The sequence below is a fragment of the Lissotriton helveticus genome, chromosome 3_1, assembly GCF_964261635.1.
Source record: "Lissotriton helveticus chromosome 3_1, aLisHel1.1, whole genome shotgun sequence".
Classification (NCBI taxonomy): domain Eukaryota; kingdom Metazoa; phylum Chordata; class Amphibia; order Caudata; family Salamandridae; genus Lissotriton; species Lissotriton helveticus.
In genome coordinates this window covers 2,084,281,019-2,084,308,516 of record NC_136061.1, presented here as the reverse complement: position 1 = coordinate 2,084,308,516, position 27,498 = coordinate 2,084,281,019, and the positions used below count along the sequence as shown (strand labels likewise).

The 27,498-nt window shown below is 44.1% G+C and overlaps 1 protein-coding gene across 1 annotated transcript in view; it reads left to right on the top strand.

Moving 5' to 3' along the window:
- Nucleotides 1–27,498, top strand: part of LOC144824116 (aminopeptidase N-like) — an 880,577-nt gene that overhangs the window by 326,788 nt on the left and 526,291 nt on the right. The window contains exons 10-12 of the mRNA XM_078683228.1: nt 5,327–5,392; nt 6,667–6,842; nt 13,686–13,762. Coding sequence (XP_078539354.1) covers nt 5,327–5,392; nt 6,667–6,842; nt 13,686–13,762 — 319 coding nt within the window. The remainder of the gene's footprint in view (nt 1–5,326; nt 5,393–6,666; nt 6,843–13,685; nt 13,763–27,498) is intronic.

Sequence of the window (27,498 nt, the reverse complement as noted above, 5' to 3'; positions counted from 1 at the left end):
CGGCAGAGCTAGGGTTCAAAATCTGCAGCTAGGCACTTTACAAAAGAAGGGTCAGTTTTCACTGTGAAAATGTGGTGTTTCCTCGTAGCGTTTTGGCCCCTTTCCTGTCATGGGCACTAGGCCTACCCACACAAGTGATGTACTAGTTTTCTCAGAAGACTTTGGGTAATGTGAGGTGGGTGGAATTTTGTGGATCCAATCAGATTCCAGAACTTTCCAAAACAAAAATATGAGAAAAATGTTTTGTTTTTTTAAAGTTTGAGGTTTGCAGGGGATTCTGGGTAACCGAACATAGTGAGATCCAGACAAGTCTCCCCATCCTGGATTCCCCTGGGTGTCTTGTTTTAAAAAATGTATAGGTTTGCTAGGTTACCCTAGGTGCCAGGAGAGCTAGGGTTCAAAATCTACAGCTAGGCACTTTGGAAGAAAAGGGACAGTTTTCACTGTGAAAATGTGGTGTGTCCATGTTGCATTCTTGACCATTTTTCTCAGAAGACTTGGGGAATGCGGGGCCAGTGGAATTTTGTGGATCCACACAGATCCCCGAACTTTCCATCACAGAAATGTGAGAAAAATGTGTGTGTTTGAGGTTTGCAAGGGATTCTGGGCAACAGAACTAGGTGAGAGCCAGACTAGTCACTCCATCCTGGATTCCTCTTGGTGTGTAGTTTTTAAACATGTACAGGTTTGCTCCGTTTCCCTATGTGCCGGCGGCGCTAGGGCCCAAATTCCACAGGTAGGCACATCGCTAAAAACAAGTCTGTGCCTAGTGGGCTTTCTTCCACCCTGTAAGACTGTGGCTATTCTTTGGGCTGGTGGGGGCCTTGGTATGCCCATTATGGGCAGCACCCACCCCACCCATAAAAAAGGCCAATGTAATCGCTGGCGTCTAGTGAGCTTTCTGCCCTCTGGGGGAGCAGATCAGGTGCCACTGCCCCCTTCAGCCCCCTAGGGGGGGAAGAAATACTTTGGCATTTTTATGGGGAGGTGTGGGCATTAGCATGCCCATTCCGGGCTGACCTCAACCCTCAATGTGAAAAAAACAACCCTGAGGTTTGGTGGGCTTTCTGCTGTGGATATTGTTTTTGCGGTGCGGGCATTGGCATGCCCATTCTGGGCATCCCCCAACCCTACATCATAAAACATAAAAAATCCCTGGAGCCTAGTGGGCTTTCTGCCCCGACGCAGGGGCAGATCAGGGGCTACTGCCCCCATCTGCCCCTGGGGGTCAGAAGGACTGTTGCACCCCTACATCAATAAAAAAGCAGGGATCCACTAGAAAATTGGATATTCTCCCCTCTCCCGTCTTTCTACATGCTCCGGGAGCTGGGATAGCCCCTGAGCACGTGGAAGGTGAAACTGAAATGAGCCTCTTGGCTCATTTCAGTATCGGTTTGACTGAAATGACATCAGCGTGATGTGCGTGCTGATCGTCATTTCAGGCAAACCAGGGGAGCAGCCTCGGAAGAAGGGGAAGCTCTTCCCCAGCTCCTGAGGCTCTTGTGGTGTAAAGGGAATCCCTCTGGTGCCCTCACCAGAGAGATTCTGAGTGCCATGTGATCAGTAGGCTGGGGGCAGTCCTATGCACCTGAGCACTGGTGCGTTAGAGGGCCCAAGCCCGTCCAATGCACCGAAGGGGGTAAACTTCAATAATTATCTTTGGGTACAACATCTTGGCCAGTTTTTTCAATATGTGATGCAGTGTTGGGTATTTGTGTCATGCTAGCAGGATACTATGTTTTCAGTGCTATACTTTCATTAAAAAAATGATACCATGCTCCGATTTATATACATTTGATTAACATATCATTGGATTTCATGAGGTGTATGCATACGCGTACAATGCAACCAGTGGCATTTTTGTGTCAAACAGCATTGGTTTGTGAGACAAACTGGAAGCATGGTATTCTATGGATCTTGGAATTCTTGTTAGGAATCATGAAATGGTTTAGGCCACTACATTCTGTTTGGTTGCCACAGGCCTCTGACATTTTGTATGCTTTTTGCCTCATTTACAAAAAATGATGCAGCACCGAAAGCCATTTTCTGCAACAAGCGGCATAATTTAAAAAGCACTGGGATGCGTCGTATTAACAAAACCAAAATGCATATGTGTGCTTTCCCCTACACTGGTGCACAATTGGCTGCTATGCATCAGTGCAGGCACCCTTGCTTCATGTTGCAAGGGTGCCTGCATTGCAAGATGATTATTTTTATGCAGTAAGAGAATCCTTCTTGCAAGAAACAATCATTGATGGCATTTTCCTCTTTCTGTGCATGCTGAATGCTACAGAATGCATAGAAAGAGAAAGAAATAAGAGAAATAAAAGTATTCTACTCCAATGTACCCCCTGGGGAGGCGTAGGATTCTGACACATTCCCAGCTTTACCAAACCTTGCAAATCTGGGAATGTGTCAGGCTCCATGGATGTTGGATGTTGCGTGGGAACACCCACAGCAGCAACAATGGACTGACACTTTCATTCAGAGTAATCAGCGAAAGGAGTTCATATTTACAAGGCTATGAATAGTCATGCAGGGTGACTTTACGTGGCCTTCTAAATATGGGCAGGCACACAACGCTGCATGTGCATCAAAAAAAGTGATGCACCAACGGTGCAATGGCATTGTTAATGAGGCTCTTAGGGTAATTTTTACAATAAGCTGACAGAGTGCAGTGTAGCTCCAAAATTGCTAATGCTGCTCTCCGACAGTCTAAAAATGCAGGGATGTGCCATATTTACAAGAATGCAGTTCACCTGTGTGTTCCCCTAGAGCTGGTGCTAAATCTAACACCAACACAGGCACCCTTGCACCAAGTGCAAGGGTGTCTGTTTTGCAGGGAATGATTGTTAATGTGCAGGAAAGTGTCCCTTCCTGTACATAAACAATCCACAATGGCGATTTGTAACTTCTATGTGTGCTGCCTTGTGTAGCACACATAGAAGTTGCAACTCATCATTTTTAAATGATTGTTTGTGTGCAGGAAGGTAGACCTTCCTGCACATGAACAATCAGTCAGTCAATCAGCTTTATGCGATTTTTGTGAGGAAATCATAAATGCATACAATAAAAACACATCCTAATGCCTAATGCAGCACACATAGAAACAGTAAAAGTAGGAGAAATCAATTATTTCTCCTTGTTTTACCGTTTAAGACCAGGTTTTCCGTGGTCTTATTTTTGGCTCTTTCCCATATTTGCACCACCCTTGTAAATAGGGGGCCGCATCTAAAGCAATGGGTGTTGGGGCAGAACAACCACTACAACACCCGTTGCCTGCCCCTTTCATGCTAAGTGCTGCGTGAAAATGGGTCCAATTTACAAGGCGGCATTAAGCCACAATAAGTGGCTTAATGCCGCCTTGTATATAAGGCGAAGGGCGTATTGCCACCAGAATGCCATAAAAAGTGACAACTGGTAGCCATAAGTGCTTGTAAGATGCCCCTAAGTCTTTCTCCAAAATAGTAAAGATCCATGATTTATGGTACAGTATGAAGAGCAGGTATTCCATTGCAAGGCAGCACTAGAGGAAATGATTTCCATTGGCCTCCTTATACGTGTTATTCCAGTATTTGACTTGAACCAAAAGGTCTTGTGTGTTTTTTTGTTTACAGAACAGAGAATTATTGATAAGCATTCATTTTGGTGCATTATTGACCATGATCATTACTTCTGGTGTGGCTCAGTATTTCACCCTCAATTGATTTTTTGCAGAACTTGCCAAAATGTTCCACTCATAAACTTTAGGGCCTGCATAAGAATAATTCATGGAAAGGCATGTTTGGAAATTGTGAACTGTTAAATGTATTGTTTCTTAATTTGCTATGTTAAGGGGGATTGGCTAGCGAGGTCTGAGAATTATTGCATCTCCACAATCATGTTTCCACACTCTCGGCCAGTAACTCCTTAGCGCCTATTTATTGACACTGCATCGCAACGCGGGCCAGGGAGGCAAAGTCAGACCTAATTGGGGCCGCAGGAAACCCCCACTGGCAAAGGAAACACTGGAAGCACTGCGGGTGAAAGCCCACAAAAAGAGATGCATGTCATTTAGGCGCACCCACAATGGCAGTAGCAAGAGAAGCCTAGAACCTGCAGAATCCCGAGACACCTGCAAAAAGGGGCCATCGTGCAGGGTCAGTACTGGCAGTTGGAAATGAAGATAAAGCCATTAGGACAATGTTTGGATGGATAAGTTTGAGATGTAACAAGCAAACATGGGTCTAGAATGACCAACCAGTAAGTTGCCAAATGTATGATCCATGTGAAAAATAAACTGTGGCCTTTTATGCACCATAAACTGTTGTCCCCTGAATGTTTGGAAGTGGGGATGGTGCACAAGGCCAGGGAGAAAGGGGTGAACTCTCATGCCTGGGAGGGGTTTTTGCTTAGAAGGCTAGTCTGTTACAATCAATTCCTTTGCTGGATATGCCATACGATAATTGTGTTTCTGCGATGGGACTTGCTAATACTCAAACAGGCAAAACACACCTATCAGGAGTCACGTTACATATATCACATATTTACAAGAGGTTTGCTCTTCTCTGGACACAATTAAGCTTGTTCTTCAGTGGGGTATATGGTAATTAGCTTCACAAAGCAGGAACTTTGCTGCAGAATGTATTCTCTATAAATGATTCCACCGTAGTACGTTTTAGCCTCATGTATTTGTGCAAGTTATCCTCCAAATACAGGAATGACACCCTCAGACTTTCCCCTTACTCTCTGAGTAACTAATTTGCTATAATCCCTCTTCGAGTAGCACAGCCTCCATGACTTTACTAAGCTGAGGCAGAATCACGAATAGCTGTACGGGCTCATCGCAGAGCCTGGCACCTGTTTTTTTCTGACGTGAGGAGTCTGAATTTCATACATGCAACTCGAAATTTGTCAAAGGTAATTGCACGAACTTTATACAGGACGCCCAGAAACATTCGAAGTTATGTGTATGAAATGTTGACACATCAAACTCAAAAACAGTGGCGCTGATATCACAAGTCACCATCCCTGCTCTGAATATCATTTCAGCGCCACCGCCCTTTACTCCCATGAATTGGCCACTTTCTGCTAAGGTTGCATTCTGTACTTATGCGTGGCAGGAAACATGAGCGTGAGCCAGGAACCCTATGAAAGTCCTAAAGATCGTTTCCTTCCTTCTGCAAATCAGTATTTATAAATCTCTCTGGTGCACATACTTAGCCTTACCTTGTTTTTGTGAATTAGACAACTCTTTGCAAATAATGGTCTGGAAATTCAAGTCGGCAGAGTTCTGAAACTGATCAAATGAATTGGAAGTAAAAAAGATGTTTCTCTTTTTTTTCAGTCCTATCTTCTTGCTAATCAGTATGGCAACACTGTCTACAGAGACCTCTTGGGCCATTGGCAAAAGGTAATGAATGATACACCAATCTGATCTTGTGGCAATGGTGTAAAGAATTAATTATTTTGTTAGTCGGAGTACTTAGAGAACTCATTGAAGCCAAATTGGGACCCGTTTCCTATGGATTTCGTTAAATGTTTTTGCAATTGTCACGTAATATACTGCCATATGTTAATGCACAGTGCTATGGGTTCTTGTTGTAAATGAACGACGCCTGCTCCATGTAGATTAATCAGGTTGATTTATTGAGATGGATGTTATAATCAAGAGCCCCACCAGGAGCAGCCTTCTTGCTGCTCAGCCCATTCTCCATCTGACTCTCTCACTCACCAACACTGCACACAGCATCATCACCTCCCAGCATTCTACACCCCAGTCACCTGGCTGAGCAGCAAGTACAACAGTTCTGTTGCTATGTGTGGGTTTCTGGATGTAATGGTGTCCTGCTCGATGTCTTACTAGTCTTTCCTCACTTGTTCAAAACAAAAAAATGACCTAAGGCAGTCACTTATTATCAGAATTGCTGTTACTGATCATCGAAGCAATAAAAACATTGAAGCTCTGTGATACCAGCAAAAGAAAGGTTTAAACAGTTTGGGTGAAAGCTGTAGGGGCTCATATTCAGTACCAGAGTAATTCGAGAGGTAACACTCAATAGCGGATATACTGGGGTGTGGCCATAAATTCCGGACTCAGGGGCTTATTTACAAGCCACTTGCGCTGCCGTTGCATCACTTTTCCCATATTAAGGTGATGCACCGGCGGCAAAGGGTGCTAGTAAATAAGCCCCTCAGAACGAGGCATTTAGAACTTTGTGGTGATAGCAGGTGTTTTTATGTCCAGTGTAATCACTTTTTCACGTCATTGAAACAATAAAACTACTTCACATAAGTAGGTGTTTTTCAACCAGATCCTCAATTCGTGCTTGTAGTAAATGTATGTTAATTATCAGTCCATCATTTTGCTTATTAGTCTAAATGGCACCTACGTTTTCTCGTAAATGATCACCATATGTGTGCACTGGCTAGGACAGAAAGATTGATGTATTTCTTAAACCCAGAGACATAAGCCACCCTCTCCAACAACTATGAGTTTATATGCCCCAGGAAATCTAAAATCATTGAAATATAAATGCATTAAAATAGAAAAATCATGCTTCTCTACAGATTCCTTGGCAACTTCTAGTTCAAGTCCTGATGGAGACTCCTTTATACAATAGTACATGCTTATATGTTGTGTTAGAAGCCTCTTTTATCACTCATGTTTCTACAATTTCTGCCCAGGCTGTAGATAATCAGACTTCCGTACAGTTACCCAAGAGCATCGCAGGAATCATGGATACATGGGTTCTCCAAATGGGCTATCCTGTTGTAACTGTAAATACTACAACTGGTCATGTCACCCAGGAGCACTTTCTTCTGGACCCAGAGTCAAACGTCACTCGTCAATCAGAATTCAAGTACGTATTTTGCAATGTCTACTTAGTTCATTATGTCACTCAAGGTTGCTACGCCTTACAGTTATGCTGATGTATAGTATTAGTATTGTTGAACCAGACCCTTTCTACAGGAAACCCCAGATTTTTGCCTTCATTTGCTGAACATGTCTTTATTGGTTTTATGACTCTGTTCATTGTATTCCTGCTAATTCATGGTGATGTGCTTGTGCTCTTCCTCCTATACATAGTATGATTGACCTCCACCCAATTGCTACATTTAAATTACCTCTAAATTCCTACTAAATGGTACTGCATATACCCAGGGCCTGTAAATTAAATACTACAAGGGTTGCAGCAAAGTAGCCCTCTAATATATTTCTTAGTCCTCCCACTGCGGCCTGTAGTGCAATTTTCAAACTGCCAGGTTGGCCTAGCAAGACAAACCTTACAGCCAGGTCTAAACCAGGTCACCCCAAAGTAGGCCAGAAAAGCTCATAGGAAACGGTGCATGGTATTCAAAAAGTAGAGTAGAGAACCCTCTAACGTCAATTCTTACTGTAATACAGCTATCTCTCCCATGAACTAATACTGGGTTACCTTATTACACTTAATAAGTGATAACTTCAGCTTGGGAATAGATTGAGAAATGCTTCATCCACAGATTTGTAATGTCATTTGAATTGCAATTTAAAATCCTCCTTCATGGTAAAGTCAGATTTTAAGTAACTATTTTGAAAATGGCACTTTTAAACTTTGGCTTTTTTGCCTAAACCAAATGCTTTTTTCTGACGGTATCCAGGGTCACATGACTGTGAATGGCTTTCCTGTGGTGTGTTGTATATTCCTCCTTCTTGGAAATGGCCTTTTTTAGAGGGTTATTCCCAAACTTTTTTGCTTCTCCCTCCTGTATTTTCCGGACCTGCTGTTGTTGGTTTTAGGTCTCTGGGCACTTTACCACTGCTATCCAGTGCTAAAGTGCATATGCTTTCTTGGTAAATTGTACTATGGATTGGTGTTTCCAGGATTGGCATATTTGATTAACCGATAAGCCCCTAGTAAAGTGCACTGTGTGTGCCCAGGCCTGTGAATCAAATGTTGCTAGTGGGCTTGCAGCACTGGTTGTTCCACCCACACAAGCATCCCTTCAAGGGTAACTTAGACCTGCCACTGCAGTGTCTGTGTGCAGTCTATTACTGCCACGTTGACGTGGCAAGTGCACCCACTTGCCAGGCCTAACTTTCCCTTTTCTTACATGTGCGTCACCCCTAAGGTAAGCCCAGGGTACCCATGTGGGCAGGGTGTAGTCTATGTGAAAAGTGGGACTATTGAAAGGCTATCTGGCCCATAAGAAAGCATGGGAGTTCATTTATAACATCTTATAAATATAACTTCCCATTGGGACAAGATAGGAAAATAAAGTTTGGTATGCCTGAACTCCGAATCTGAAGATGCATCTTTTAGTAAAGGTGATTTTTACATTCTGTGTTTGAAAATTCCACTTTTAGAAAGCAGGTATTTTCTTGCATACTGTTAGACCTGGCACCATTGATGTGGGTCTCTTTTCCATTTTTGCCTCATGTATTTTTGCTGGTGTTAGATGCTTTGGGCACGGTGTGCCACTGCTGTCCAGTGCCACAGTGCAAGTGCTCCCTATTGTAAATTGATGTATTAATCAGTGGTTCCCTGTTTGGCTATTTGGTTTACTTGTCAGACCCTAGTACAGTGCACTGAGTGTGCCCAGGGCGTGTAAATCCAAATGCTGCTGGTGGGCTTGCAGCACTGGTTGTGCCCCCCCAGAAGCAGCCTTGTAAAATGCGTCTAAGGTCTGCCATGGCAGAGCCTGTGTGCAGTCTGGTACTGTCATGCTGACTGGGCAAGTGCACCCACTTGCCAGTCCCTACACCTTTCCTTTTCTTCCTATCAGTCACCCCTATGGTAGGCCCAAGGGCAGGGTGCATTGTAGGTATAAGGTAGGACAAGCCCTGATGTATGTGGCATGTCCTAATAGTGAATTACAGCCATTTTCGTTTTTCACTATTGCAAGGCTACCTGTTCTCCATAGGCCTGGACTCAGAATAATAAAATGTATCTTTTAGTTGGTTTTAACATTCTGTGTTTACAAATACCACTTTTAGAAAGTAGGTATTTGCTTGTCTAACCTTTCAAGCCTGCCTCTGCTAGGTTGTGTATTCCTTTGTCTGGTTTTGTGAGTGACGGGGCTGGGGGATTCCAAGAGACAGGATGAGGCAGCCCAGTGGTGAATAGAGAGATCTGCATCTAGATAGGAGGGAGGAGTTGCACCTGAACCTTGAATAGGGCTGTGCCTGCCTTCCACAATTCTGGCTCCACCTCCTGGGGAGCGGCTGATGTCTCTGCCCTGCACACTGAAAGCAGAGAAGGAGCCTTGTCAACAAAGTGCTCCAGGACTGTACTTGCCTTCCACAATGCTGGCTCCACCTCATGTGGGGCGTATGATGTTTCTGCCCTGCACTGTGAAAGAAAAGGAGAAGTCTGGTAAACAGAGTGCTTCAGAACTGGTTTGGGCTGGGCGAAGGCCCCTCTCCCCTCAGAGAACAAAGGATTTTGAGATATAAATATTGGGACCCTGATCCCATGAAATTAGATCACTTTGGACTACAAGTAGAAACCTTTACTGAGGAGAGGAACCTGAAGAAACTGAGGAGAGACTATTCCCAAGCGGAAGTACTGCTTGGGGGATTGGCCTGCAGTGGTTGCCTTACTGCCAAAGAAAGGAGAAAGGAACTTTGTGTATTTTGCTTTCAACTTGTGAAGGATCTCCAAGGGCTTGGAAAAGAGCTTGCCTCCTGCTGAAGTCTCAGGGACAACAGACGTCATCCCCCAGCTCCCCAGAGTTCTTGTGTAAGTGCCTGCTGCTGTTTTGGGCCTTCTGAGGAACTGCGTGTCGCAAGGAGCTGGAAGCGTGACGCAACGAGATCGAAGCGTGTCGCCATCGCTGCTACTGCCGTCACACTTCTGAACAAGGTTTTCGCCGCTGGAGTTGTCGTACTGCACCGCATCAAGAGAAGCGTGCCGCATTGAAGGGGAAGCGTGTCGCCGTCGCTGCTGCCTGCCTTCGCACTTCTGAACAAGGGTGTCGCCACTGGAGTTGTCACACTGCACCGCATCGAAAGAAGAGTCTTGCAACGACGTCAGAGCGTGTCGCCGTCGCCGTGCCTGCCTTTGCACTTCTGAGCAAGGGTGTCACCAGTGGAACTGTCGCACTGCACCGCATTGAAGAAAAGTGCCTAGTATAACCGAGAAGCACGCCGCCGTAGTTGTAGTTGTCGCATCGGAAGAGTGTCACAGTTGGAGCTGTTGCCGTCGCTTCGCTGAACAAGGGTGTCGCCGCCGTACTCCACGCATCGAACCGAGAACTTCTCGCATCCCTGGAGAAGCGTACCTCATCTGGAAGATCTTCACATCTTTGTTTCTTTGCACCTGAACTTTGCCGCATTTCCCTCACTGCGACATTGCTTGTCGTGGAAGCGCAACGGATCATGGAAGCGCAACGGATCGTAAGGTACAAAGAGGGTGAGCAGTGGTTATTTTAGGAGTTTAATCCCCTTATCCTGAGCATAGGCAAGGGTCCCTATTTGTTACAAGTACCTACCGGTGCCAACTAGAGACCCCCAAATCTAACACATACCCATCCTATGTGCCTCTGCTAGGATGTGTATTGACTGTCTGGCTTTGGCGCGACAGGGCTGGGAATGTGCAGTGGCTCCAGAGAGTCTGGATGAGTCAGGGCAGGCCTGAATAGACCTGCGCTCAATTTAGAGTAGTGGGAGGAGATTTCCTTGCACCTGAATCGGCCTGTATGCTGTAGACAATGCTGTCTCCCCCTCCTGCTGGGAATCTGAGCCAGAGAGAACCAAACTGGTTTGGACTCAGCACAGACACTCTCTGCCTGGCAGGGCAAAGACATTTGGAGTATAAATATTTAGGCCCAGACCCCAGAAGTTTAAAACTCTTTTGGACCAAGAAGACTGCCAAGAAGAAGAGCTGGAGAAGCTGTGAGAAGGAACTACTACTTCGCTGAGTGCTTTGCGGTGTTGGCCTGCAGTGGCTGCTTCTGTCTTGGGCAGTGAAAGGCCTGGACTGAACTTTCTACAACCTCTTCATTGAGTTTCTCCAAGGGCTTGAGGTAGAGTTTTCCCCATGTTCAAGAAGTCTCAGGAATAACAAAGACATCTAGTTCTTCTGCAATCAGCACTGTGGACTGTGTGTTTTGTGCTGCAACAGAGGAAAAAGCAACCCAATGCCACTTACGGCGCCACTGCCCACACCGCTGTTGACTCCGTGTCCTGAAAGCACTGCAGAGGGCACCACCATATGCTGCACCACAACCCTGGTCTCACCGCCGACGCCACCCGCCGACGCCACCAAGCCGCTGCTTGCACCAAGACCTGTGGGCACCCGTCTTCACACGCCTCGCTTCACAACACCGCCTTGGTATCCCTGATGACGCAGCTCCACACTGACATCGACTACGCTGCTTGCAACGTGGTTCGAGGGCACCGCTCGTAAGTTACACAAAGCAATGTCCTCATCCCACACCGCAGCCTTGGCCGACTGACGCTGGTGCCATCGACTCCAGTTCGTCAGCCGGCGACAGCGCTTCAGCAACAACAACACTGCTGCTTGCACCGTGGCCTGCCAGCACTGAGACAAGCTCCGTATCACTGCGCACCGCAGGCCTGGTCTCACCGCACCACTGGAAGACCGTCACCGAAACGCTGCCTGCACTGTTACCTGTGGGCTTTGCATGCAGCACCTCTGCTCTTTGCTCCGCAGTCCCGACGCCTGTCTACGCCGGCGCTACCAATTTCAACCATGAGGAGTTCGATCTGCAAAGCGTGTGACTTCAAGGGCCCGGCAACTCCTGCACCAATTTTTGGAACCGACACCTGCGGACGCCGGCCCGACATGGCTCTTCGAGAGGTGGCTGACACCCCTACATTTCTAAAGGTACTATTTTGCGGGTCTTCTCGACACTATAGCTGCCCTACGATGCCGCAGTCAGCCAGAACTCTTTTGATTTGTTGTTCACGATGCCTTGATAGCCCCAGTCAGAGCTATCGATTTCAAGGAACTGTATATCAAATCTATTTTGAATACTGAAGATTTCTGAGAATTGTATGGTGGATTGTTATCGTTTTTGGTCTTGTTTTGAATATGTAAAAATATAGGATATTTTTCTAAACTGGTATGGTATCCGTTTGTAGTGTTTTAATTGTGTTACTGTTGGCTATGTGCAAATGCTTTACATACTGCCTCTAAGATAAGCCTGACTGCTCGCGCCAAGCTACCAAAGGGGTGAGCAGGGGTTATTTTAGGAGTGTAACTCCCTTATCCTGACTAGAAGGAAGGGTCCCTAATTGGACAAAGGTGCAAACCCTTGCCACCTAGAGACCCCCATTTCTAACACTTCTAGGTATTGGGACCAAACAGGTCTGGGTGTAGAGGGAGTGGTCTTCCTGACAGGATGGCTGGGGAGGAGTTGTGTCATGCCATGTTAACAATTCAAAGAACGTACCAGCAGCAGACACAAAGGAACCTGGTATCAGGCCGGGTCTTGCCTTTCTCACTCAAAACAGTTTGTGGTCAAACTCAAGGGATGGGGAAGAACTAACTAGGATCAGTTTAGTAATAGGCCAGTAAATTGCCCTCAAATAAGGCTCAGCACTAGGTATAAGTGTGGCACCTTCTGAGTCTCTCATCAGAAAACTCCTCGACCTGCGGAGGATTCAGAAGAAGGACTGCCCTCCTGCCTGAAAAAGGAAGACTGGATCTATTTGCCTTGAATCTGGGATCCCCAAAAGTGGCTGCAAGGGTCATTTGACTGAGCTTCTGTTTGAGCTACAGAGACACAGCAAGCTTCCAGAAGCCTTTGCAGCAACTGCCCAGTGGACCTGCTGTACAAACAGGAGGTGTCTGAGCTCTGCTGCTTGCTTGTGATGGAGTGGGTCGTGATCCCAAGGAGGTGCTTTTTAGGTCCTTAATCTTTGGATGGCATCATAATCCCCCTGCCTCAAATCTGCGAAATCTGCACTCATAGTCAAGATCCAGATGTTTTGGGGTTCTACCCAACCTTGAGCAGGCTCTCCATACCAACATCAGACAGGGTGTCTCCCGCTAATGTGAAATTCTGATGGTAACATGCTCTTTGCACCAAGCAGCATCTGCCTGCCTCACCCATCATGGAGAAGATCCAGCGACAAATGCTATCTGCTGCAACAACAATCTCCTCACGTTCCCCCCCCCCCAACGTAGAGCTCAAGTTGAGGCTCCTCGCTTGGACATGGGCTCAAAGAAGGTGAACTCTTCACCAGGATGAACCTTGTCCCTGTATCTGACTTGCACTCCATTGCAGTTAGCCTGAACTTGTGACTTTAACCCTGTCCTGTGTGATCAGCTATCTACAAGTGTTGCTTTCTGCTCTTTGGTGCTATTTTCAGAGGAACACATTTACATTCATAACTCCGGTTCTACTGATTGGATTGTTATTTCTTTAGTGTAATTTTGTTTATTAAATGCTATTCTATTTTTCTAAATAGGTTTAGGATTTTCTTGAGTTGTGTTTATACGTTAAAAATCTTTGAGTGCTACATAAGTACTTTACACATTGCCTCTAAGTTAAACCTGACTGCATTTTTGCCAAGCTACCAGAGGGTAAGCACAGGTTGTGGTTCACCCTGACAAGGCTGCTGTTTATTATTTTAGTGGGACTTCTACCTAAAACGTGCGATAACATTTTTTTAGATTTCGAGAAATATTTTTTGTTGTGTCCACTTATTGTGAATAAGCAGTTAAACTACAATGATATATTTTGGCTTTTTATAGCTACACGTGGACTATTCCGATCACTTCAATGAAAAATGGTATTAAACAGCCAGACATCTGGCTTCAGGAGACCTCAGGTACTCTTTGTCAATTGTATTTCTAATGATTTAGTGTGCAATGGTCTGTGCTTGCTTTTAATGAAGTAAATACTGCTTGCTTTTACCACCAATATATGTACAGATTGAGTAATGTAAGTAACATAATCACTCATTTATATACATGTAATACAATGAGTGCCAAAATGCACAGTCATTCATGTCATTCCCCACAAGTTGGAACATGGTGGGAAAAAAAAACATTTCCTGGCAGTGAAGACTTTGCCTCACTAATAGCCTTTTAAAACCTTAAAGCCATGTCACAGGGCCAAATCTGCAATTGTTGAGGCACGGGTTGGCCCTTCCCTTTCTACATTCTCTGTGCTCATTTATTTATCCATGTGTACAGGAAAGACATTATAGCCTGGTATGTCACCCAGTTTATATTTTGTTAAAGGTCTATTCTCAAGTAGTTTTGCATTCAAATTCTGCCACATTTCTTCTGCCTGAACACATGGGTTCTCCTTCTTAATTGCCTGGTGACATACTGATTCTGTGTTATACATTAACTTTAGGAGGTGGATATTTTAATGGTCTAGGTGGAGTTAGTGTTTGTTCCTTCTGCATTTGGAAAGTTAAACATTTTTCCTTTTTGGGACTTTCAATAGATATAGGAGAAGGGTGGTAGCTACATGAAATCCAATAATGATTCTTCAAGTATCATTCATGGATAGCTTTGCCAGGACAAATGTAAGCAGGTTACCATAGGGAATCCTGATGGAATAATATGACCCCAATCCCAAAGCAGCATACTCTCTATACTTATGACTTCTTCCAGATGTCATTCGTCTCAAGAAGTTCGTTGATAAGCCTTCCAGATCTTCTAAATAGGTTGTCTAGCCAAATCTATAACCATGGATATTTGTTCCGGTTTAGGAGGAAAATGAAAAGCCCGGGGAAATATTCTTTGTAGCATCCCTTGTCTTGACTGTTGATTAAATGTGAAATTTCACACCCATGATCCATCAACATATTTCACGGAATTTCCATACAGCAAAACAAGTTTGAGATTTTTGTGGGCATAAAATTGTAACTGCGAAATAGAGACACTTTGACCTGAAAAATCCTTCTCTACCGCTTTCTTAATCGGAACTTTTTATACCAAATGTAAGAACTTTTTATATTCAGCAATATATTTTTCTTCTTGCACCCCACATAATAAATGCCTCTTCTATTGTAGGGAGGACCACGTCTCTATTTGGGTGCACCACAAGTTTTAAATTAATGAGACGTATACTCTCAGATTTGCAAGAGGATTTACCATAGCAACTATTTCAGCCATGCTAGATTAACACTGGCCAACACTTCTATGTACGCATGGCCTATTTGAATGGATGGAACGATGGATGGATACACAGCTTTCAAGATGATGACCAACTTTAAAACACCTGCATATTTCCACTGAATTACAATTAGGTTGATCAAAGACATAATCATGGCCATGACCCGAAGAGAAAAAAAATGCTTCAATCTCTTTCTTTTAACATGGCATCTTAGAACTTCATGATCATTCCTGCATTTGAAATTGTCTACCTTATAAGCCACACCAAATTCTTCTCAGAGCCAACTGAAACCAGAGAGTCTAGTCTTGATGTGTAGTTCCTGGAAAATGATGTATGCTCTGATATCCATTCTAACCTTCTGCAAACTAAGGACCTTATTATGACTATGGCGGTGGGACCACTGTAGTTGTGGGGCTGTCTGAACACCCTCACACAGCGGACCTGCTCGCAGTATTAGAAGTGTGGCTTTCAAACCACCAATGAACTGCTGCTACCACTGCGGATCAAGGATCCTGCAGCAGTCTGGCAGTTGTTTGAGGCCAAAATAAGCTGGTCATGCCACAGCAGCGCAGTCGAGCATATTTTGAGGTGCCTCTTCACCGTCCATTTCATGGCGGTTGCAAATGGTGGGGAGAGGCAAAAGCAGAGGCCCTGCTGCCCCTAAGCATGGGTGTGCATTCAGGGGGGCACAGGCTGTGCCCCCTGTAGTTTGCACCCCCATTACCTATGTAGGAAGAAATTAGCAACATGGTTCCAATGCAGGAACTTGCACTGGCGGTCCCATGATAGTGCTATTTAAAGCTCACAACAAGCTTTTAAACAGCACCACCGCAGGACAGCCATGCCACTTGTCTGCCAGATCACAAAATAACTTGTAATCTGGTGGACAGGCGGCCGTGAGTTTCGGCAGTCCTGGAGCGGAGTGGTGGCTGAAACCTGTAATCAGGCTCAGTATCAGCATTTGGTCCAAGAGCAATGTAACATGTTAATTATGGAGATAATGTTTTCTTCTAGCGATACAGGAATAATATTATACATTACATAGGTGGGGGAGGCATTTAGCAGCCTAACAAGTTCCAATGTCTCTTTGCTATGACCTGAAGATTAAGAAATTAAGTTTACATAGGTTTCCAACAGATGATCATGGCATTTCTATTGCTGAGGGTATGGAATAGTGGATGTATGTTAGAGCTTAAAATTATATATGATTCGTGCCAGACAGTCAATGCAGAGCATATTTCACAACTGTTCATTCCTTGATGTTGGGAACTCTTCCTGGGCATCTAGAGGTGAAGGGAACATGACAGGGCACATGTTTATTGAACTAACGTATCTACCACAATATCCTTGAATTTTAAGGCAAGGTGTGCATGTGAGGAAGTTTGAATCAGCATAGCTGTGTGTGTGGAGGAAACAAGCCCTCTTCGTTGGCATGTCAATGAGTAAATGTTAATTGGAATGTGGGGATACAATCCATAGGAATTCCTTGTTGACCTTTATTTCGAACCTCTACCCAAGCTAGGTATGCTACTGAGGTAGATGTCTGAGTTGTATGTGGGCAATGTTCCCCTACATTGTGCTCATAGTTTCTTCTTCAGACCTTATTTTTGCATTTCACTCTTTTCTAATACTGAGAAAGCACACTTTTTGTGTTTTTTTTGTATGCAGCCTCACATCGTTTTATTATGTTTTTATTTATTATTTTATATTATATTTTATATAGCACTAGCTAGACCAGAAGGTATCAGAGCGCTATTCATATAATACGAAGTCATATGAAAGTAGTACATGCACAAATACAGACAAAGAAAGTCATTTGGCACCCATGGTAGCTACAGTATGCAGACATGGGAAACAGCATGAGCTAAAAAAGTACAAGACATACTGGACTGCTGAAACAATAATTTTACAGCAGGACCTGCCAAGTCCAAAAGTACGTGAGGTTAGGACAGCATCTCAGTTAGGGTGTGAGTTAAAGTATTTGTTGTGCAGAAGGTGTTTAATGTCCTGTTTGAAGCTGGAAAAGGAGGGGTTGCAGTGCAGGTCTCTTGGGAGAGAGTTCCAGATCGTGGGGGCGTTTCTAGAAAAATAGCATGTATGGGTGGATTTCTTTTTCAGTTTTGGAGGTATGAGAAGTAGTGTGTTTGAGCACCTTAGAGATCTGGCTCTTCCAGTTTTCAAAAGTTTGTTCTCCAAATAGTTGGGGTTATGTGTGTGAAGGGCTTTATGGGTGATGTAAACGGTCTTGTAGAAACATATTCCTTCAATTGGGAAACAGGTGAGGCTCTTGAGAGCCAGTGTCATGTGCTCAAACATTTTGCAACCTTTAAGTAGCCGGGCTTCCCTTTTGAGATCTGAACTTAAGGGGGAAAGGCAAGTTGACGGAGTTCCTGTGATGATAGCATTACCATAATCTAGTTTTGAGAGGACTAGTGATTGCACTACCATCTTAAAATCTTCAGGGGGAATGAAAGATTTGACTTTTTTGAGGTGTTTCAGCGTATAGAGTGCTCCTTTGGTTGAGTTGTTGATGCGGTCCTTCAAAGACATGTTTTGTTCCATGGTGATGCCCAAGGACGTGACAGAGCTGGACAGAGTTAAAGAAAAATTTAGGGCATCAAAATTCTTGAGCCAAACTTGGATTGGTAGAGGGTTGTTTTAGGAGAAAATAAGTAGTTCAGTTTTGTTGGGCTTCAGTGTGAAGTGGTTGATATTAAGCCTAGCTAGTATCTTGATTAGTGTGACATGCAGATGAAGGATGTCACTGGGTGACTTAATTTTGTAATAATGTTGGGCTTCAAAGGTGTATAGATGATATTTGACCCCTGCTTAGCTCAGGATAACAGTAAGGGGTTCCATGAAGAGATTGAATAGGGATGGGGATAGAGTTGAGCCTTGGGCTACACCCTAATAAACTAGTGTAGGTTTCGTGAGGCAGTTGTTTATTTTCATTTGTTGCAAGCTATGTTACAGGTATGAAGTGAACCATCTTAAGACTGTGCCATTGATGCCAGTGTGGTTCTTGAATTTCTCCAGGGATGCTGCGTGATGTACGGTATCGAACGCCGCAGACAAGTCAAGAAGTATTAGTAGGCAAGCCTCACCTTCATCTAAGGATCTGTGGATGTCATCCGAGATATTGAGCATCGTAGTTTCCGTGCTACAGTCTTTCCTAAACCCAGATTGGAAGGTGTCATGTAGCTTGAATACTTCTATATGTTGGTTAAGTTGTTTTAGGACGCGCTTCTCCTATGGGTTTGCTAGAAATGGGAGGTTGTTGATAGGTTTGAGGTTATTGAGATCATTGGGGTCGGCCCCTGTTTTTTTGAGTATCGGTGTGATTTGGCCTAGTTGTAGCGAGTCAGAAACACTGTCTGAGGAGAGAGATGAGTTGATGATATTAGTCCAGAATGGGGCAATGATATGTTTGAGGTTTTGTACTATAGTGGATGGGAGACGATCTATAATGTGGGATGTGGTCTTCAAGCTTGCAATTATATTGAAGACTTCAATTTCTGTCATGGGTTTGAAGTCTGACCAACTCCCTTTGTTTTTCAGATGAGGGAGATCCAATTTGAAAATATTTTTTTTAGAGGCCAAACAGTCCTTGGTTACGTCTAGAGCAAGGGCTGCCATAAAGGGGAGAGACAGCGGGGACGGTTGGTAGGGATGTCGGATGTGTGACTTGGATAAGGGATTGCTTAATTTTTGCAATTTTATCAGTGAAGCAGTTGACAATTTCTTTACAGCTTTCCTTGGAAACTTTTGTTTCGTGTGAGGGGGAAATGGTAGTTAGCTGTTTAATAATGTTGAAAAGCTCCCTGTGTCTGTTCTTCGTTAGCTCAAGTTGGTTGCGAAAAAAAGTGTCTTTTTCTCGGGAAACATCCTTTACAATGCAACTTTTACCACGCAGTGCCTTTACGACGCAGCTTTTACAACGCAAACCATTACAACGAATTGCGCTGGGGGGCGCTCTAGGATAGGGAATGTGTTTAATGTACTATCCAACACCTTCCCTACTATCCACGGGGACTGGAGTTGGAATAGTAAATTAAACAATTCACTATCCAGCGCCTAAAAGCATCATGCCTTGTAATGGTATGCGTTGTAAAAACCGCGTTGTAAAAGCATGCAATGTAAAAGCATGTGTTGTAATGTCATACATCCCTTTTTCTCCAACTATGTGTTTCTTATGAGAAAGCCCTGACATTCTTAAGAGTGAGAGGTGCACTGTGGAGGGGTTTTGTCTCTATAACCTTTCTGACTGTCTGAGTAGTATCCTCTCGTTGTTAAGATCTGAGTTGAACCTGGATTTAGATTGGATAGTTCTAGATTGTTTAGGTTTGAGCAGGGCCACTTGGTCAAGAACAGCAGATACCACAGTGTTATAGTGGGTGGTGAGGTCATACACTGTGTGAGTGGGGGCATAGATCCTGTTCTCCAGTTACAGGGATTGTCTTGAAGTTCCTAGCCCTTTGCTTAGGTCTGCCGGATGGTGTTAGTTGCCATCTAAGGTGGATCTCTAAATTAAACAGTATGAGATAGTGGTCAGACAAGTCAATAGAAGTAATGGATCGAAGTGAGGCAAGATAATTTTTGGTGATAATCGCATCAAGAGTGGCGCCTGTGATAGGGGTCGGAAATTAAATGAAAAGATTGAAGTACAATCGTTCCTCTGTTGCATATTGTCCACCAAACACTGAACAACATATGTAGATTATGTGTTCACACAAATGGAAAAATTGAAAGAATAAGATCTCTTCACAGCTACTTCCACGTTCTTGTCCACTTGTTTGCCAGGTGACGCATCCTCTGATCTTGATCTGTGGGGCAAAGGACTAGGCATAATGAAGATCACTTTCAAGTCTTCACACACAAACACGGTTGTATGACGCGGCATCGCGGACATAGATATCGCGCGCATTTACATCGCAGCTTTTAAATCGCAACGGCAATGACATCGGCAATTTAAACATCGCGCGTTGTTGCGCCGCTAATGCGGCTTTTTAATTGAATCGCGTGTTACATCGCCGACATTACATCGCGCGACATAACGATGCGATGTTTGTGCCCTACAGCCAACTTCTATTGGTTCTAGTTATTTAACACTACGGTGCTACGCCTGCTTCACTCCAATATGCCCTGTAACCGGTACACTGTGAACTGAGTACGGAGCACTGCACTGCCCTTTGCAATCTGTACACAGTAAACTATGTTCGCTCCACTGCACTGAGCCCTGACCTTGAACTGTGCACCATGCGCTCCTGACAAGGCTTGCTGTGCTGCTCTTAGATCTGCATACTGCGCCCGCCCTGCTCTCAGTGATCCATGCACTGCACTCACTGATCCGTGCACAGCGCTCTACGCTAGTGTGCACTGTTGCTGCATCGTGCAGTGGGGGTGACACTGATAGATGCGCCGCTGCTTAGATGGACAGATCTTAGGGCGGATCCGGCATGTACTTCCAGAGCATCACTGGGAGGGAGGGGGAAGAAAGGGAGGCAGAAAGAGAGAGGCAGGGAGACAGCGCTAAAAAAGAGTGAAAAGCAATAAAAAGAAGCAAACAACGGGGTAGGGCAGAAAGGGAGGGGAGAGGAGAGGGAGACAGGTCCAAGGCAAAAGTGAGACAGTTCAATGAAGAAATCAAGGAAGTGGACACGAATGAAGATGGCCTGAATCCTAAGGGGAATTATAATATATTCATTTTTACTTGTAAACGACAGCACAGGAGTCAAACATGTAAGATGTGTGCTCGAGGGTATAGCACATAAGTTACATGTAAAACCAAATCACATACTATTATATCTGGCTTGGGCCAAAAACCTATTGTTTTTGCGCTGCCCGTCCCAGAATGGACTTTGGCATAACATAATAAGGGGGAGGAGGCAAAGCAGTTCTATGCGCACAAAAAGTTGCCTGTGAGTGATGTTTGATCCCCATTTCATCCCGTTGCAGGAGACCAAACATTTTGTAAATCTGGCCTGGAAAGTGTAACTTCCCACCATAGAGATTGGCAGCAAGCACAGTGTAGTGTTCTTTGTCAGTCACTCCCATGTGTGGACGCATCAATTTACTGACATGTTTAACCTAACTCTTTCTCAAGTGAGCCCAGTCAGGGCCGGATAAAGTGCATAATGTAATCACATCAGGCTTTGCGAGTGTGATGTCAGCGGCCTTCTGAATAAAGTGCAAATACAGTTGCAGGTCAATGAGACAAAGAAAGGCCAAACACTAAAGACATTTGCAAATTGGGAGGACAGGCTTATGTTTCAAACATAAAACATAAACTTACGAGAATTGAAGAAACCTTTGACTTAGTATTAGCACCACCCGAAAAACATTAAGGATTTTGGGGAAAGGGGAAAATACACTAAGGGTTAAATAAATATTGGAAATGGTTCCAAAAACAGAACGTGTGTTTTTCTATGTGGCTTATTTTTTTCATATGTCAAGGGTATTTCTCACAATGCATGTTGTATGGCCATGCGCGCACGCTCACACCCCATATGCCTGCTCCCCCCCCCTTCCCCATCTGCGAGGCTGAGCATTCATTCATCCACCCATGCATCCATCCATCCATCCCCCCACCCACCCATGCATCCATCCACCATACAGTCCGCCATGCGAGACTGAGCATTCATTCATCCATCCATCCATTCATCCATCCATCCATTCATCCATCCAGCCATTCACCCATCCACCATACGGTCCGCCATCATCCATCCATCCATTCATCCGCCCATTCATCCATCCCCCTCCATGTGTCAGGTGTCCATGCATCCACCCACCATACGGTCCGCCATCATCCATCCATCCATCCATCCATTCATCCATCCATCCGCCCATTCATCCATCCCCCTCCATGTGTCAGGTGTCCATACATCCACCCACCATACGGTCCGCCATCATCCATCCATTCATCCCCCCCCCCACCCATCCATGTATCCATCCACCATACGGTCCGCCATCATCCATTCATCCATCCCCCGCCATGTGTCAGGTGTGCTTCTGTGCTCGTGTCAGGTGTGCTTCTGTGCTCATTTTTCCTACAAAGATGGGACTAGTCTACAGTGATATAATGAACACCATCAGCTACACCTTCGAAAAAGAACAATTAAACAACATCTGATGGACCACAATTCCGCGCCAGGAGTAAAATCTACTTAACCAAATGTAACCCGTAGACTCCAGTGGACCACCAGCCATTTACTTGGCACCGCCATCGACAGTCTATTCTTTGCCAAGTACGCTCAACGTCCAGACCAGAGGCTAAGCAGTGCGTCTACTGTGATCTGGTTCATGCACGAAAGCGTTAAAGAGATGTGCATCAGACAAGATTCTCTTCCGCAAATTTGTGTTTTATGTCTGACTTTGCTCGAGTCACAGGATGCAGTTTCATACTAAGGAGTCTTGGAGAAAGTTGTAGGTGTCGCAAGTAGATTGATACCACATAGATTGTCTTGTGTAAACCGTATGTTTTTGTGCGCACTGACAGGGACTTTGAAGTTATTATTTTTGTGTTCCTGAGGTTAGTCTTTATTTGTTTTGGAGTCTGCCCTGTCGAGAACAGTATAGAATCCAGTAAGGCTTCAGAAAAGATTGGTCCAGCATTACACGATCCAGTATTATGTCATCGCAGCTTGCGACATGTCTCAGTGGGTACCTTTTACATTGAGCATTTAAGGAAAATTAAGTGCATATAGACTGAGTTCAGTTGGGTTGTGAAATGTCATATTTTAGCACATGTCACTGACAGGGACTTTGAAGTTATTATTTTTGTGTTCCTGAGGTTAGTCTTTATTTGTTTTGGAGTCTGCCCTGTCAAGAACAGTATAGAATCCAGTAAGGCTTCAGAAAGGTTTGCATCCCTTGAATTTTCTTTCGGAAAAGCCTGGCGCCCGTTTAAAAGACAACTGTTTGCATCCCTTGAATTTTCTTTCGGAAAAGCCCGTTTCTGTAGCCACCTTAACATCGCATGCGTTGTAATTGCATGCGATGTTAATGGCCTCGCGCGGTCGTAGCATGCGTAGTAATAGCATGCGATGTGAACGACCATGCGATGTCAAAGTCACGGTGTGATAGCACCGCGATGTTTTGACCCTGATGTGTTGGGTGTTTCCCCACAAACACACACCAAACGTAAGGATGCAATCCTGGTTTGAAGACATCCGTCGCAGCCAGCAGGAAACAGCCACACCAATGCAGTTTTCTATAACACAGTTTTATTTCAGCAAAAGAAAGACGCGTTTCGAACTTTCGTTCTTTAACACATATATGTGTGTGTGAGGTGTTTAATGAAGACAAATGGCTTTGCTTTTGATCACCCACTAATTGTGCCCTAAATTTTCCCCTAGGTATGTTTATTCTTGCCCCAATAAGGTTCACCCCGTTGCTGCTAGGTCTATGTGCTAAGCCTTTTTTTGGGTATTTGGGGTAGTTCGCGCTTAGGCCTCTGTAACTTTTTGACAACAGCAGGTATCCACGCCAAGGTGGATACCTTATGTGGTGTAGGACATTTGTGCCCGCACGATTTGTGGAAAATGTGTTATCTTCAGGTAAAAGCTACACAGCTACACATTACAAACCCTCCAGAGGACTTCCTCAGTCTAGTACCTTTGGGTAAAAAATAAATCATCATTAATAATCATACTTAATAATTTTTTTTGCTTTGATTTACACTATGAGCACTGAATTGAACTGAGAATTGACAGAAGAAACCATGGAATTACTCACCTGCACATTACTCAGTCTGAGAATTCTTTAAATTAATCATTATCATACAAATATGAGTATTTTGAAATATCCGTATGAGGTATCCTGTTATTCATATATTTATGCAGCATGCAATTGTGGTAATGTGGAGGGAGAATATACACAACCTTGAGGTTAATTGTTGCTAGGCACAATAAGAATTCAAAGAGAAGTCGGTCTTGTAGCCACACACTGGAAAGAGAGGAGCAAAGTAGTACTTCAGAAAAATAGCTTATGATACGATCATGAGGATATGGCCCCCATTCCCCAGCTCAAAATTACTTTGTTAAGGGCCCACTTGTAAAATATTAAATATAAATCCAATACTACAATGCAAAGCGAAATTAAATTTATATTAATTGTAGTGTAATTAAATGGCATACATTTTTAAAGGCAGAATTAATGACGACTATTGTTATGTGAACTTTTTCCAAATTTTGAATTTGTTTTACTTTACATTTAATTGTTAAAACTGCTATTAATAATTGTTACCATGCATAATTGTAAATTGTTAGAAATGGGGGTCTTTAGTTGGCAGAGGTAGGTACCTTTGTCAATGTAGGGACCCCTGCTTCTAGTTAGGTTAAAGGGGATACATGCTCTGAATAACCCCTTCTCACCCACTGGGTAGCTTGGCACGAGTCGACAGGCTTATCCCAAAAGCAATGTGTAAAGTATTTGTACTCAAAACACACAGTAATACAGTAATAACACTACAACTGGACATCACACAAGTTTAGGAAAAATAAAGTTTCTTTATCTAAACTCATCAAGACCAATACGACATTAATCCAACATACATGTATAAGAATATCACTTTTCAAAAGGTTTCAAGTAACTGGGTTCATAGAAAACTATGGATGTGTGATTTCTCACAAAATTAAAAGCATAGATGGGAAGTGTAGAGAAACAAATTGATGAGTCAGTTCCTGAGACCATGGGGAGGCGATGCAACAGTTCTGCTGCACGCAGGAGAAGTGATATGTCGGACCTGGTCTGAAGGGGGAAGTGATGCGTTGACTCAAAGACAGTTCTGGTTGATGGATGATCCATCAGGAAAACGCTGCATAGGTATGATGCATGGAAATCCTGGATGCGTACATGATCTATGCGACGGCGTTGAGAGGCACTGCGTCAATTTCTTCAGCTGTGATCCCTTGATGCATCAGTTCTTGCAGCAGCGACAGGTGGTCTGTTGGTTCAGCAGTGGCGCATTGATGCATGGCAATTCTTCTCGCACAGCAGTGCTGCGTTGGGAAAAACAGCAGCAAGAAGGAAGATACATCGATTTCTTCAGTTCTTTAGGTTTCATCCAGCTTCCAATAGCTGGAACGTCCTCCAGAGGATCAGAACTGATACAGGCACCTCCTAACAGGTCTGAACTCTCAGCAGCAGAGTTCAGGGGGAGCTGGGGTTGTAGTCTTTGTGTCCCTGTGAGTTCAGAACAGGAGGCCAGCACACACAGACACTTGGAGATCTTCTTCAAGCAGGGTCAAAGCAAAGTTCAAGTCTTCGTCCCCTCCTTGTGGAAACATCAACTGCAGGCCAACCCCAGCCAGCACACAGCAAAGGGGCAGTTCTCCTCCTTACGGCTCTTCAGCTCTTCTCCATAACAAAGATTCCTCTTGAGTCCAGAAGTGATCTAAAGTTCTTGGGTTGTGGGTGTAATAAGTCATCTAGGAAGGGCAAGGCACTCCTCAACCCCCCAAGTAGCTGTCTGCAGCAAATGCACATCCCCTGCCCGTAACTTTAAATCCAGACAGCCAATACATAACCAGGCAGAGGCACAAGAATGGTTAGACAAGTAAATGCCTTCTTTCTAAAAGTGACTAGGAAAGTGATAACATGCACTCCTTTTTCTCAATGTAAACAACTTGTTTAAGGCTGCTCAATGGCAAATATTTGCATGCTAGCTTGAAATGTGCTCTGCCCCATTAGCAAAACATGTATGATTACAGAAGTATCTGGTGCATCGTCACACCCCATAATCAAGCTGCATAGCTATGCAAAAGATCGCAAGAATCAACAAACAAGAATCCAATATTTTGTTAATAATCTTTATGTTAATCCATTTTCTCCATGTTTTTCGCATTCATAGCAGGACGCACTAGGTCCTTCTGTAATCATAAATTTCTGCTACTGGGGCAGAGCACATTTCAAGCTAGCACACACATATTTACCATTGAGCATCCTTAAACAAGTTGTTTAAATTGAGAAAAAGGAGTGCATGTTATCACTTTCCTTGTCATATTATTAAAACTGTACCAAAAGATCATTTGCACTTAAATGAAAATGGATTGTCCCGGGAAACCTCGCCCAGGCACGGAAAGGATTGACAGATCTTTCTCGATTCGGTGGGTGATGGTGCATGGCCGTTCTTAGTTGGTGGAGAGATTTGTCTGGTTAATTCCGATAACGAACGAGACTCCTCCATTCTAACTAGTTACGCGACCCCCAGCGAATAAACAGTTTCCTGAAACAATGTGATTTCTTGTGCTGTATCCTGAGAATGCGCCTACCTAAGTCTCTATTCGATTTCCAGCCGGTATGCTCAGCCGGCATGAGCACCACCTCCCATGGGTCCCTCAGTTCCATAAGAGGCAATGAGAAAAAGTATACATACATACATACATACATACACAAACCAGTAATATACTTACATTTGTTGTTGTAAAGGAATGAGTGGTAACTAAAGGCCTATATGTATATATCTCCTCAAAATTTTACAGGTAAGTATAAACCATATATATATTACCTACTGGCGGTCGCCAGTAGGTAGTTATAGTTAGGACCTAGCTTCCATAGGAAATCCGCAACATTCTATTTTGAGTAAATTTGGCCCCGGTCGACGAATCTTCTCGAAATTCTCCAAGAAAATGGCCTGCTCCGCTCCTTCCCTGAAAGTTTCGGGGTGATTTGTGAAGCGGGGGCAGGGAAAAAAGGGGGGTCCCAAAACGTGTTTTCCCCATGCAATTTTCCATAGGGTTCTTTAACCCCTTCGCTGCTAGGCCTTTTCCCCTCCCGTGCTAAGCCTTTTTTTATGGCGATTTGGGGTAGTGCGCGCTTAGGTCCCTGTAACTTTTTGACCACATAAGGTATCCACGCCAAATTTGCGTCCTTTTCTTCCAACATCATGTGGATTCTAAAGGTGCCCAGGGTTTGTGGACTCCCTTGGAGGGGTCCCAGAAATTAACTAAAATATAGTGAAATATTTGTTTTTTTCAGAAAAATGGGAAAAACGGGCTGCAAATGAAAGCCTCTGGGTTTTTCCCTGCAAATGTTTGTGGATCCACGCAGATTCCAGAACTTCACACCACAGAAATGTGAGGGAAAATCGTTTTTTTGTCAATTTCTAAGCTTTGCAAGGGATTCTGGGTAACAGAACCTGCTGGTAGGCAGTCGAGTCACCCCTTCCTGGATTCCCCTGGGTGTCTAGTTTTCAAAAATGTATAGGTTTGCTAGGTTTCCCTAGGTGCCGGCAGAGCTACGGTTCAAAAACAAAAGGTAGGCTCTTTGCCAAAAAAGGGCACAATTTCACTGCAAAATTGAGGTGCGACCACATTGCGTTTTGCGCTGTTTCCTGTCGCAGCCACTAAGCAAACCCAGGCAAGTGAGGTACCATTTTTTTCGGGAGAACCGTGGGAACGCTGGGTGGGTGGAAATTTGTTGATCTACACAGATTCC